The sequence below is a fragment of the Populus euphratica genome, unplaced genomic scaffold, assembly GCF_000495115.2.
Source record: "Populus euphratica unplaced genomic scaffold, PopEup_1.0 scaffold47.1, whole genome shotgun sequence".
Taxonomy (NCBI): domain Eukaryota; kingdom Viridiplantae; phylum Streptophyta; class Magnoliopsida; order Malpighiales; family Salicaceae; genus Populus; species Populus euphratica.
Window position 1 is genome coordinate 851,112 of NW_011499925.1, and position 12,730 is coordinate 863,841.

Sequence of the window (12,730 nt, forward strand, 5' to 3'; positions counted from 1 at the left end):
TAGCATATTTCGGTGTAATTCGTGTTTTTTTTTAATTTTATTTTTTTGTTAAAGTTTTATTTATTTTTATATCATTTTAATATATTGATATTAAATATAATTTTAAAAAAATTACTTCAAAAAATAACATATGTCTTACTCTTTTAGAGTCACTTATATCCCTATCTATGGCTTAGTTTTAAAGCAATCAATTAATTCTTGGTATATTCACATACATTTTAATAGGTTCAAACGAAAGATTTAATATATAAAGATTTGAGTATATAAAGATTTTAATAGATTGATTCTAAAGTTCAAATATATATATATAGACCAATAAAAGTTCAAACTATGTTTTCTTATCATTGAGATTTTTATTTTCTGTTTTTGGAAATTTTAAAAAATTATTCTTTTAAGTTTTTTTTACATAAAAGGGTAAATTATATATATAAAAAAATCTCCTTAGATATCATGACATTACAGTTATTAGATCTTGAATGTATGATAAAAAAAAAAAAAAAACCTCTCAAGTTGAAGTGAATATTATAAATACATTCTTTTGTATTCAAAATATATATCCTTATAAGTATTTTACAAGATGTTGCTGGTTTTTTAATTTAAAAAAGAAAAAGATAAAGTTTCTATATATTTCAATTTTCAAATTTGGTTTTTAAAAAAGGAAAATAGAAAACAGAAACGACAATAACCATTCTCGAAATATATTCAGGAGTTGGTTAACGAGGGCACTAACATGGCGAGATTGGTGGCCGCCGTCTACATCAATCAAATTTCTTATTCACCAAAAGGAGGCGAAACTCGGCTTAATATTCTCCGGTGCGTCAACGCAACCTTAGCTGTCGCCACGGAAGGCATGAGGGTGTGGTAAGGATTTATTTTTTACATTAATATATTAAAATAATTTAAATATATAAATAAAAAATTTTATATAAAAATTTAAAATTTAAAGAAACGCGTTCCAAACGCTCCTGAAAGAACAATACATGACGAGACTGATCCCTTCTGTTGCTTCATAAACAAAATGCCCTCACATGGGGGAGCATGCTGGCATGACATGTTTGTGTTTCTACCCAGATAAACCATGCCTATGTCTGAAGTCCTACAATCGTCACCCAATATATATATATATATATCAGTACTGGCATGAGCCAAAAGCACATGCTACCTTGCCCCACATAACCTCCGTGGTCAAGCTCATCATGCATCTGCCAGCTGCAATAGATAAAAACAGATTATAAAAGAAGATACCAAAATGAATTGCTCAAAATATTGTGGGTCTCTCGATCTCAGCACTTGTTTGTAACAATGGATAATTGTTTTGATGATGACTCTTTTGAGCCTTTATCATCAACTAGTACAAGATCAGCTGGTGATAATGAAGTGAAAGCTGCAGTCCATCAACTTTTGGAAGACGGTTGGTTCTTTGGCAAATTGCTGGACTTCAACAGCAAACCAAGAATGCTCAGGTGCTATTCTGATCCTTCTCCGAGCTTCGATCAACAGGTTTTAGCAAATACTTGTCCTCCGAGTGGAAAATCTTCATCCACAAGAGAATTACTCCCTCCTGGTAATTTGACTCGTGCACCATCCTTACCACCTAATATAGGAAGATCAGAAGAGAGAATACAAGAAACAGAGAGCAATACTAGTGCTAGTGGAATGAGCAGAAAATTGACATGGCAGTTATCAGATCAAGTCTTGATTCGAAAACCAAGTTGTGCGAAGAAGAAAGAAGGAATAAGCCAAGTGAAAGTAGCAAGTCATGCTAATAGAAATAGGAGGAGCAAAATGATGGCGGAGGGGCAATCATCACATCACAGCTTGATAAGAACACCATCTTTGCCACCTTATATAGGGAGGGAAGAAATGAATGAAGAGAGTGAAAGCGATGAAATTACAATGAGCGAATTGATTCGGCAAGCAATGCCTCTCTCTACGGATATCTTGCCTCGGCAACGTAGCTCTAAGGTACCAATGATATCCCAACCACAGTCATGCTTCATTCCCATGTTATTTGGATTTTTTTGCCGAATTCGTCTAGTGACAGTTTTGGATATTAATTGTTTTAATGTGTTGCTTAATTTCACAAAATATATATATCCTAATGAAGTTAAAGCATATTATCCGCAGATGATCTTGCCGAAGTGCAAACCCCCAAGAAACTCAGAGGAGGAAAGCGGTTATGCATTGCAGGATATTGCCTCTGAAACAAGTAGGTTTCCTAAAAATCAAGGGCGATTAGAGAAGAGCCTGAGCAATCTTGAATCTCATGAAGTGCAAGGGGTCAACGACAAAAAGGGCTTGAATCCACTAAGTATGGTTGAGGTATTTGCTGGTTTGCAAGAGAAGAGAACGTATATCAAGCGAAATCAAGACAAGGAGAGGGAACCTTATCCCTCAAGTTCATGGCAGGTGAACAATTGCGCCCGTGCTCCTCCGATCCTAGTTTGGGCTTCCAAAGACTCAGCACAGGATATCAAGGCGCAACTCAAGTTTTGGGCGCGATCTGTGGCATCTAACGTGCGCTAGAGCGATGATTAGTAGCTTGACATAATCAGACTGTCCATTGTTAGGCCTTCTGCTGCTCCTGAATTTGGAGCCGAAGAACATGCCATACCACTCACGGGCCAAAGAATTATAGGAATTGCTTAAAGGGAAGAAGAAATGAGTTACTGCTGATTCTTTTGTGATCATTCTTTACATAGATACAATCATTTGTAATAATAACATTTTCTTGATGGGAGGAGTATCATAAGACTTTTATTTTTCTTCCCCTGATGTGCGACGATAGAATCCAGCTTCACTGAAATCGTAGGGAAGGAAAATGGAGGTTCAGGTCGGGTTAAACTTCCACCTAGGCTTGTATTTATAACCTGTTTGTTTTTATATTTGAAAGATATTTTTAAATTTAAATTATTAGTTTTTGTATTATTAAATTATTTTTTATATTAATGTTAAAAATAAATTTTAAAATATAAAATAAAAATATTATTTCAATATATTTTTAAATAAAAAATATTTTTAAAAACAATTATTATTACAATACAGGTTGAGAATTTTGTATCAATAAAGATATGTATTTTTTAATTGCAAGTTAATATTTTTGAATTAACACGCAATTTAACAATAAAGTATTAAGTCTATATAATTTTTAATTATGGTAATTTTGGTACACAACTAAATATTAATACTAAAAAAATTAATCCTTGAACCAATAAAATATTTGATAAAAAGATTTAAATGTACAAAAATGCCCCATATCCATTCTATTTGGATAAGGTTTTACAGGATAGGATTCCAAGCTAATTTAAATGAGAAAATAATCCCAAGTTGTGGATTTGTTTTCAAGTACCATATAACTTTTTAATTGAGAATAGAAAATAAAGTATTTGTGTTTTATAAAACAAATTAAAAAATATAAAAATTGATGAATCACAGAAAGGATTGTTAAAGCTAATTAATGACTAAAGCAGAAAGTCGATCCTCATTTTAAGAAGCAAAAGACAATTACATATAAATATTTGTAACTTTTCAAAAAAAAATATTTAATTGTGTGGTTATATTAGTAAGAAAAACGATGATTTAAATTATAAAAAAAATGATTTTTTTTCAAAATTATCTCTTATTAATTGTTTTTATAAAAAACACATATTTTTATTAGCAATATGGTTTATTAAATAATAAATAAAGAAAATCCTATAATATCATTTGAAAAATATACCATAACCATACAATTATTTAAATATCATTTGAGTAAATTTATTTAAAGTACCTCTTCTTATAAAACATATATATATATATAAATTAGAATCATTAAAAAAAAATCAAGAATGTTCGGGCTAGAGAGATTGCCCATTGCACTTTCCCAAAACTATAGACATAAAATGTATGAAAATTTAAAAGTTTAAAATCAAACCAAATTAAATTTTATTTTCAAACTCTGATCTATCTTATTAAATATCATTGAAAGTTTAATCACTTTCATTAAGTTTCTCTCTTATAAATGAATTAAAAGATACAAAAATCACAATTATTCATGGTCATAATTTGATTATCCAAAAACTTTCACTCTATTTTTTTTTCTGATGACTTTTTCTCTCTCTAGACATCTAGGGACTAAAATATAAGAAAATAATATATAGACCAAAATGTAAAAAAAAAAAAAAAAAGAAGCAAAACTAAAGAATATTGGCCAATTATATAAAAAAAAAAGTAAAATTTGAGAGACTAAATTGAATATTTATACACCATTTTAACAATAAACACATGAAAACAATAATTTTTAAAATATCAAATTTTAATTTTAATTTTTTAATTTTAGATAAGAATAAAATAAAATTATATCTTTATAAAATTAAACTCTAATTTAATATCAAAATTTTTAACAACTCAAATATACAATGATATGCAAATCAAAACAAATAACAACAAACAAAATCATAACAATATAACTTATAGGTTGCATTTAACTAATGTTCTTAGGATAATATATACACCAAAAAGACATAAAAATATTTTGTTAAAAAATTAAATACAAAAATTTAAAATAAATATGTCTTTGAAATAATTTTGGAGTGAGTTTTTGTACAGGAATAAAACATATGATTATGAAATCAACAAAACTTTTCCAAATATTATGGCTAAAGAACAAAGCTGACTGATGTGGAAAAAAAATTCCTCTCTTCTCCAGAGATTAATTCTTAGGTTTTCTCTAATTATGATTATGGTATTTTTTGTTTTTTTTTTCATGTTTCTTTTAATAATCTTAGATTTAGATTTCATGCCTTTAAATTAGAAGTTCTTATTTTGCAAAAGATGTTTTTGTTTTGTAATATCCAATTTTTCTTACTCTCGTAGGTTTTCCATGCAAAGGTTATTATTTTTTATTAACTTGAAGATTTTTTTCGTATAGTTCTTGTTTAATGCAGGTGTTTTTGGTATTGATTAAAATTAAAAGGATTTTGTAATTTAAAATTAAAATTTTAAGTTAACTGATTTAAACTCTAGATTTAGTCCTAAATTAATTCATGTAATTTTAAATTTAAATTACAGAGTTACATAAGTATCAATATGATTAAATTCACTTTCAAACAAATCATAATTCAACTGAAGAAATAACCAAATAATTAAAACAACTTGACTGTAAAGCAAACTCAATAATTTAGAAAATAAATACTTACATTCATAAAATGATTCATACTCTAATTACATCTACAAATTGAAATTCCTGGATAATGAAACAACTTCTTAGTATTTCTAGTCTATGAAATTGAAGCTACAAGTTTATCAATTACAAAGAAAATTGTAAGCCTACTTGAATATTACCTACAAAGTTATTGAATGTTGTTTTATCTCCAACAGAATTACCGCCAACAAACTATCTTTTATTCGTTATCAACCTACAGTCACATACCTACTTGATAAATAGGTTTTGAAGATCATGTAAACTTGATTGAATTGCAATATAGTTGTTGCTTTGTTAAGTTGTGTCCTCCTTTTATTGTCTTACTTTATTTTTTAAATGAAAAGGTTCAAGATAACTTCCATTAACTACTTACTTATTTTATCCACGATAACTTCTAGTAACTACTCACTCATTCTATTCTATTTATGGTGACTACCTACTCATATTTGAATTAATAGGCCTTTTGTTAGCCATATTTGGTAGGTTTTGATTTAACAAGCCTTTTGTTTATAATAAATTATTTTATTTGACTCGATTAAATATTTTATTTTAGTTCAGCTTGTTTCGATAGGTTATTTTAGTTTTTAAAATCTAAAACAAAAACTAAACCAAACTAAATTTGCATAAATTTTTTTAAATGAAATTATCCAAAAAATTTCAAAAACTATTTAAATTGGTTATTTTCATATCAATATTTACAATTATTTTACATAATTCAATTAATTTACTCACATATTACAAAAAAAACAGTGATAACAACAACACTGGAGTCGTGGCTTATTAAATGTTTTTTTTTTAGAGTTTTGAGAGTCTCTTAAGGTTTTTTATTAGAAGTGGTAGCGTTTTTCACTTCTGTTTCAATATTTTTCTTTCAATAATCTCATATTTAGCTTTTATGCCTCTAGTTATAACTTTCTTATTTTATTTTTTCTAGTTTATTTTTTTTCTTTACTCTTAAAGGTCTTTTCTTTAGAGTTCGTGTTTTTTTTATTTTCTCATACCCCTTTAGAGTTTTCGGTTGAGTTTCATTCCATGGATCTGGATAACTTAGAGGCGATTTGTTTGCCAACAATTCTTAATAAGAGGAAGGGATGTCTATAAGTTAGTATAACTACTAGTTGTTACTAGATTTAAGATTAATTCAGTTTCTCTTATACCATGTAAAATTGTACCAATAAAATGTTGATCTAAAAGTTAAGGCACTACTATATTTCTACAAGAATTATAACACAAGTTCAATTTTTAGAAAATATAATTATTAGAAGGATCAGCCATAAATCCTGAATGAGACTAGTCTCACTTTTTAAAAAGGTGTGAGGATATCTAAATAAAAACAAAAAAAATACCATGTAAAATTTTTCTGCTTTAACCTTTTCTTTTCTTTTCTATGAATGTTATCTTTCTTTTATTTATTTTGGATGGCATTTGAGATTATAAAACTCATTTTGTATTTCTTGTTTATCGACAAAATTTATTATCTTTCTTAAGAAAGAAAGAAAGAAATATTTATAATTTCATAAAATTAAAAAAAAATTATCTGCTTATACTAACTAAATTTCTTGTAACATGTATCAATAATTAAAATTTGTGATAATATACTTTAAAGAAATGGTGAGCTTTGCAATTTAAATTTTATGATACATAATTAAAATTGAGATTCAATAGAGAATCAGGGTTAATATAAATATTAAATATGATATTTGAATTAAAAAGTTATTTGAAAATAAGCTTAGAGATGCTTAGAAAAAAAAAAAAGCAACAATGCCCATATGTGTGCTTATAAAGAATTAGGAGGAGATATACCAAGTTGACTACAAATTCCAAGATATTATTATAGTATTTTTTATAGTTCTTTTTAATGTAGGTATTTTTTCAATTTAATTGGTTGATTTGTAAAATTATTACCTCTCTATCTATCTCTAAAATGCTTGAATTTATTTATAACTACATAGACATAAATGATATAAATAAAACTAGGTATAAATAGCTAAAATATATTAAAAAATACAATGTGTATTCTACTACAAAACTTATTCTACATTCCTTAAATAAAAAAAAATTCTATAATTGTGAAACTCATATGAGATACCAAATAATTGGCTATTATATTTCTTTAAAAAAAAATAACTAGAATATATTGAGTTTGCCTTGAATGATTTTTCTAACATTACAATCTTTACCATAATGATATTATCTATAGATCAAAATATTTTGTGATTGGATTTCACTTAGTGTCTCTAATTTCACTGTATGTGTTTGAGATAGAATATTTTTTTAATTATAAATAATGCTTATGAGATAACAAATCTTATATTTCACTAATATTTCATATATATTTTCTCTATTTATTCGTTTTTGATCGAGGAGGTCTAGGAATCTGTGTTGCTTACCAATTTAAGGCTAACCCAATCATCACCTAAGAACTAGGGATCTGGGTTTGTTGAAAAATATCTATTTTGGCTAATAAATACATTTTTTTTGCCGATCTATTTTGGATTTGAATTTTAACTTGCTTTAATATTTATTTTATCTATAAAAATTATTTTTGACCAATCCATTTTATATTTGTCTAACCCCATGAAGATTTTGAATAGTATCCTAATTTAAAAAAAAATATTTATTTATTATTCTGTATATATATTGGATTCATTGAGATTTAGTCTATATTAAAAAGATTTTTTTTGGACTTGCATTCAAAAACCTCTTTAAAAAAACTTCTTTTTTATATAAAAAATAAACATTGTATTATTCATATATGGTGTTTGAGTTTAAATATTATTTTTTTATTTAATAGTTTAAATTTTTAGATTGGAATTATTTTTTGATAGACTCTTAATTTTTAACCTCAATCATGGTTTGTCAAGCATTTTTTTTCTGAACGGTTGCAAGCCTAAGCAAATTTTTTGAATTAATTAAAACTATGGCCATAGTTCCTCTTAGAAAGAGATCCCCATCCACTTGCATCTTCTTTTCAGAAAACTTCGGCCTTCTAGTCTGTAATTCCTTCCGAATCTGATTCTTAAAGATCACAAAATTAGTGATGGTGTGCTTCCAAGAATCGCATCACTTATAACAAGGTCTACCTTTATGTTGTTTTGGTGATGTCATTAGATGGTTTCCAACGAGCTTTATTTATTCGTCATGTATAATTAACTAGTCAAATAACTCTTCTGCACAACAAATGTCAAAAAAAAGTATTTTCGAGCAAACGACTCCTTATTAGCTAGCTTTTTTGCTTGTTTATGTGTCTTGCACCTATCTTTGTGTTCTTGGCCTTCTCTAGAGTGATGAACTTCTTTTTCATCTCTGCCCATGATTGTATGGAGTTTGACGATAGGTTTGAATACTAGTGAAAATCTATTTTAGTCGATGAAGGCCCACAAAAAGTCATGGCCTCATAGTTGTGGTCCTTGGGCAGCATCCCCATACTGGCCTAGAAATTAACTTAGCAATGTGCTCTCCAGTACTCTTATTGTCTTCTCTTGAAAACCACTAGAAATCATTAATCTTGAACCCTCTGGGAATCAGGCGATGGAATCTATCCAATTAGGGTAGAGCTTTTTGTATATTAGGTTACGAGCATCATTGATATTAAATGATTCCCATTGCTTGAAGATGCTAGACTAGGTCAACCCTAGCAATCAAGGCTTTAGCAGGTAGGTCGGGGATTCTATTATGAGCATGTGGATATTGTTGTTGAGGCTAGAAATACTTATTATTATATAGTCGTTAAGGTGGAAGAAGTTGCAGGTACTATTCCATAATTTCACGGGTGCAGCCTACTGATAAGGTTAAACATAGATTAGATAAGCATAGATCCAGGTAAGGGGTTGCCCTCCATGCTGACCATATACACGAGGTTGAGCCGGTTTAGGACATGGTGAAGTTATCTCAAGCGCAGCTATGTAGTCTGAGTTCACAAGGGGTATAACATAGAGACTAGAGGAGGCGTTGAGCAGTCTGAGCTTGCTTGATTTTAGCCAAGCGATCAAACATATACTGCATCGTCTTGTTAAAGGTAGAGAGTGATATTTGGCCAATGAGGGGTATGCTAGAACAAATTCAGTAAATGTCCAGAGTAATTTGGCCAATTTGGGCATCAGAAACTAGGAGCTCCCAATGACCTAGCTAGACATGTATGTTGCTAATTAAGATAAGTGGTCTAGAGAAATGTACGTAAGGTAGATGTTCTTTACCTTAATTTCACTTTCTTCCTTTTGAGTATGAACATCTAAAACTGTAGGGTTGTTTGCTACTCAAGGAAAAGGTGGTATTCTCACAATTCTTAGTAGTTTGCATCCCTTGCTAGTAAATCATGCATCCTCTTAGGATTCTTATATATTAGACTCCATAACAGTGTTCCATCGGGCATGCATGTCAGGTTATTCATTACCGATATAAATACCTCTCTTCCTTGGAGGAGCTTAAAAACCTTTATTGTTCTTACAACTCAAATCCGTAATGAGGCAACAACTACTTCGCAATCAAGGCAAGATTATGAATTATCCAAGAAAATTCGAGACATTAAGTCCAAATCAGCAAGGATAAGAGAAGTAATCCTAAAAACAATGATCGTCATATACACAATATATAGACTAGATTTAACCACAGAACTGAAATTAAGTTGTAAACTCAAGAGTTTATGTTAGTCGTATAAATCATAAGGGTTAACATAAGCTTAAAGTTATGAATAATTGCTACGAAGACTGCAAGCATGGGCCTCATTGTCTCAAATATTCTACCCTCCCCGTATATAACGAGGACAATGGAGGAGAAAAGGGAAATTATATTCTTTTTTAGACATGATAATTCCAGATTCAAGAAATAGAACCACTGATCATTCATGTTTCATAGTATGGAAATAAAAAGGGGGGAATGTAAGAAGGGCTGGACAAAGATTCTTTTCAATATATGCAAGAAAAAAGAAGAAGAAAAGGACAATGAGAAGCTGTTTGCGCACTACTAATAAAGCATCCCACTGTAGATCCCCTCAGAGGCAAAGGCAGACACAAGCAGCTCAGTCTGTACGACTTTCTTGTTTTGCACTATCAATCCGTGCCACTCTACACAGAAAACAACAAAGTAAGCCAAAGAGATAAGAGAAAATCTTTGGCTGGAAAGGCTGGAATCTCTGGTAAAGAAAACGCAGCCCACTAAAATCGACTGCCTGGGAACTTGATCCGTACATACACACCTCTGGCTTGCAGAGACCGGTGTTTTTGGAATCCAGCAAGACATCATTGAATTAGTCATCCTTGCTTTGAGAAGGAGACATTTTGCTTATACAAAATGATAATTTTGGATTCAGACATAACTAGAGGGTTTGGATTTAATTATGTATCCAAACAAATGCTTAATGAATTTGACATGGAAAATCGATATGGATTAGTGGTACAGCGTGCATTTTCCCCCTTGGATAAGACTTTAATATCTTTGGGACAAAGGGATCCAAAAGAGTTTTCAAGGGGAAGCAAAGGAAATTCAGGCGCTTGAGTTGACATATATATATATATAAGTAACCCACTCTACAAAGATATAAAAAAGCTAGTAAACCTAAAATTTGATGCACGCTTGACAATGCATTTTAAAATATTGACATTATAACATAACGTGTTAAAAAAATAACATTGAATCAATTTAAACTAACACTAAATTTACGAGATTATAATAATTTTATAAAATATTAAAAAAAAATTATTAATTATTAAAATTTAGTTATCTTTTCTCTAAATTTAAAAATATTTTTTTTATAGTTGAAATTAGTATCAATATAAATTTCTCTCTTTGCTATTAGAACATGACTATCCTTTCTCTCTTTATTCTTTAACACCAAGATCGATTTTTTTCATAAATAAGAATTTTATGTCTTTATTATTGGAATTAATCATTCTTTCTCTTTTCTTTTTAACAAAAGACTAAAAAATAAAAGTAATAAAATTTTATATTAAAATTAAATTTTAAAAATATGAATGAACAAAAAAGGTATCATTGGAAAAGTAGAAGAATGAAAATAATTATTTCGCACAAACTTTGAAACAACGACTCATTTTACTAGTTTTTTTTACTTTGATCCCTTGTCTTTTTGTATTTTGTCATTTCTTAACCATTGAACTTAAACTGCCCTTAAATTTTGTTTTAAAATAGTGAAATTAAAAAAAAAAACTTTTATTGCACAACAGGTCTATAGTGCATTACCTAATTAAATATTTTATTAAAAATAAGGACTTGTACTGATATAATTTTTAGAGAGATGGATCAGATTTTCATCCTTGATTAATTTGATCTAATGAGCGTGAGTCAATAAGAAGAACCAATTATACTCTACAAAGCGTAAGGGTATTCAATTTATCAGCCTAATACAATCTAAAGCAGAGCTGTTCGAACAATATTTATGACTGTAAAGAACTGGAGATGCAGAGCATAACATTTAAGATTGCAAATACTTATGCTCCAATATCCTCGCTTGAATTAGTTCTTTTCATGAATGACATACAAAATTATGTTAAATAATGTAATATTTCCATCTAAGCATTAACTAGGAGAATTCTCAAACAGATGTGTTAGGATACTGGCATGCAAACTCGATAAGACAAAAGGTAAGGGATAGAATAAAATGAAAAATGGGACACACAAGAATTTACGTGGTTCACCCAATTGGGTTACGTCCACAGGCAAGTATAGAAGGATTTTACTAAGTAATGTGGGAATACAACTTCTCTCTAATAATAGGAGAACAGCCAAAATCTCTCTATTACTAGGAGAAAACACCTCACTTACTATCTCACAAATACCTCATAATTTTGTGGGATTACTCTCTCCTCACCCTCTCTTCTTTCTCTCTACTTGCTCTCAAGTTTCTTTCTTATGGTGTGTGTATAATGCTTGGATGCATTGCCTATTTATAGGCAAGCATCCATGCAAAAAACAAGGGGTATGACAAGTAGCACCAATTTGGTGCCTACCATTTTTTACTAAGGTGTAAAAGGATAGCTTCACCTTCTCCCACCATTATTGACTTAGGTGGCTGGCTTCACATTCTCTCACTTGAAGACTTTGATGATTTAATCAAGTCTTCATACTTGATCATTTATGCTTCTTCTATCCTTTCTACACTTGTCATCTTCATGCTGCTTATGTTTCTGTTAGGTCGTAAGAGGATCTGCACCATATATATTTATCAGTATTGACCGGTTTCATCAAAGCATCTGCTGGGTTTTCCTTTGTGTGAACCTTCTAAAAATCCACGCTTTCATCTTCCGCCGCTTCACGAACAAAGTGATACTGAACATCTATATGTTTTGTTCTTGAATGAAATGCTGGATTCATTGCAATATGCAAGGCACTTTGACTATCATAATACAAAAGAATATTCTCTTATTTGTATCCGAGCTCCTCCATAAGTTTCTTTATCCATATTACTTCTTTACAAGCTTGTGTAGTTGCCATGTACTCAGCTTCTATTATGGATAACGCCACAACAGTCTATAGTTTAGAGACCCAGCTCACAGCTCCTCCTACAATTATGAACACATAGCCTGTAGTGGACTT

General features: G+C 29.7%; 1 protein-coding gene and 1 long non-coding RNA gene across 3 annotated transcripts; one reads left to right on the top strand and one right to left on the bottom strand.

Annotated features, from left to right (window-relative positions):
• Nucleotides 1–1,196: 1,196 nt before the first annotated feature.
• Nucleotides 1,197–2,904, top strand: LOC105135620 (serine/arginine repetitive matrix protein). Of its 2 annotated transcripts, none has more exons than XM_011040589.1 (2): nt 1,197–1,965; nt 2,128–2,904. In XM_011040589.1, the coding sequence occupies exons 1-2, from the start codon at nt 1,303–1,305 to the stop codon at nt 2,524–2,526; spliced, it is 1,062 nt and encodes a 353-aa protein (XP_011038891.1). In that variant the 5' UTR covers nt 1,197–1,302; the 3' UTR covers nt 2,527–2,904. The 2 variants fall into 2 exon arrangements, with proteins under 2 accessions (XP_011038891.1, XP_011038894.1); XM_011040592.1 differs by having other exon boundaries at nt 1,205–1,965; nt 2,191–2,904.
• Nucleotides 2,905–9,998: 7,094 nt separating this feature from the next.
• LOC105135621 (uncharacterized) lies at nt 9,999–10,633 on the bottom strand. The gene is made up of 2 exons (XR_844203.1): nt 10,377–10,633; nt 9,999–10,245 (listed from the first exon to the last, which is right to left on the bottom strand). It is a non-coding gene; the product is annotated as an uncharacterized LOC105135621 (long non-coding RNA).
• Nucleotides 10,634–12,730: the final 2,097 nt, after the last annotated feature.

What these genes read in the sequence shown, in the direction of transcription:
- LOC105135620 (XM_011040589.1), top strand. Translation starts at nt 1,303, where the DNA reads ATGGATAATTGTTTTGATGATGACTCTTTTGAGCCTTTATCATCAACT. An exon ending in CTCGGCAACGTAGCTCTAAG is followed by an intron (nt 1,966 to 2,127) that starts GTACCAATGATA and finishes TATTATCCGCAG; the next exon opens with ATGATCTTGCCGAAGTGCAA.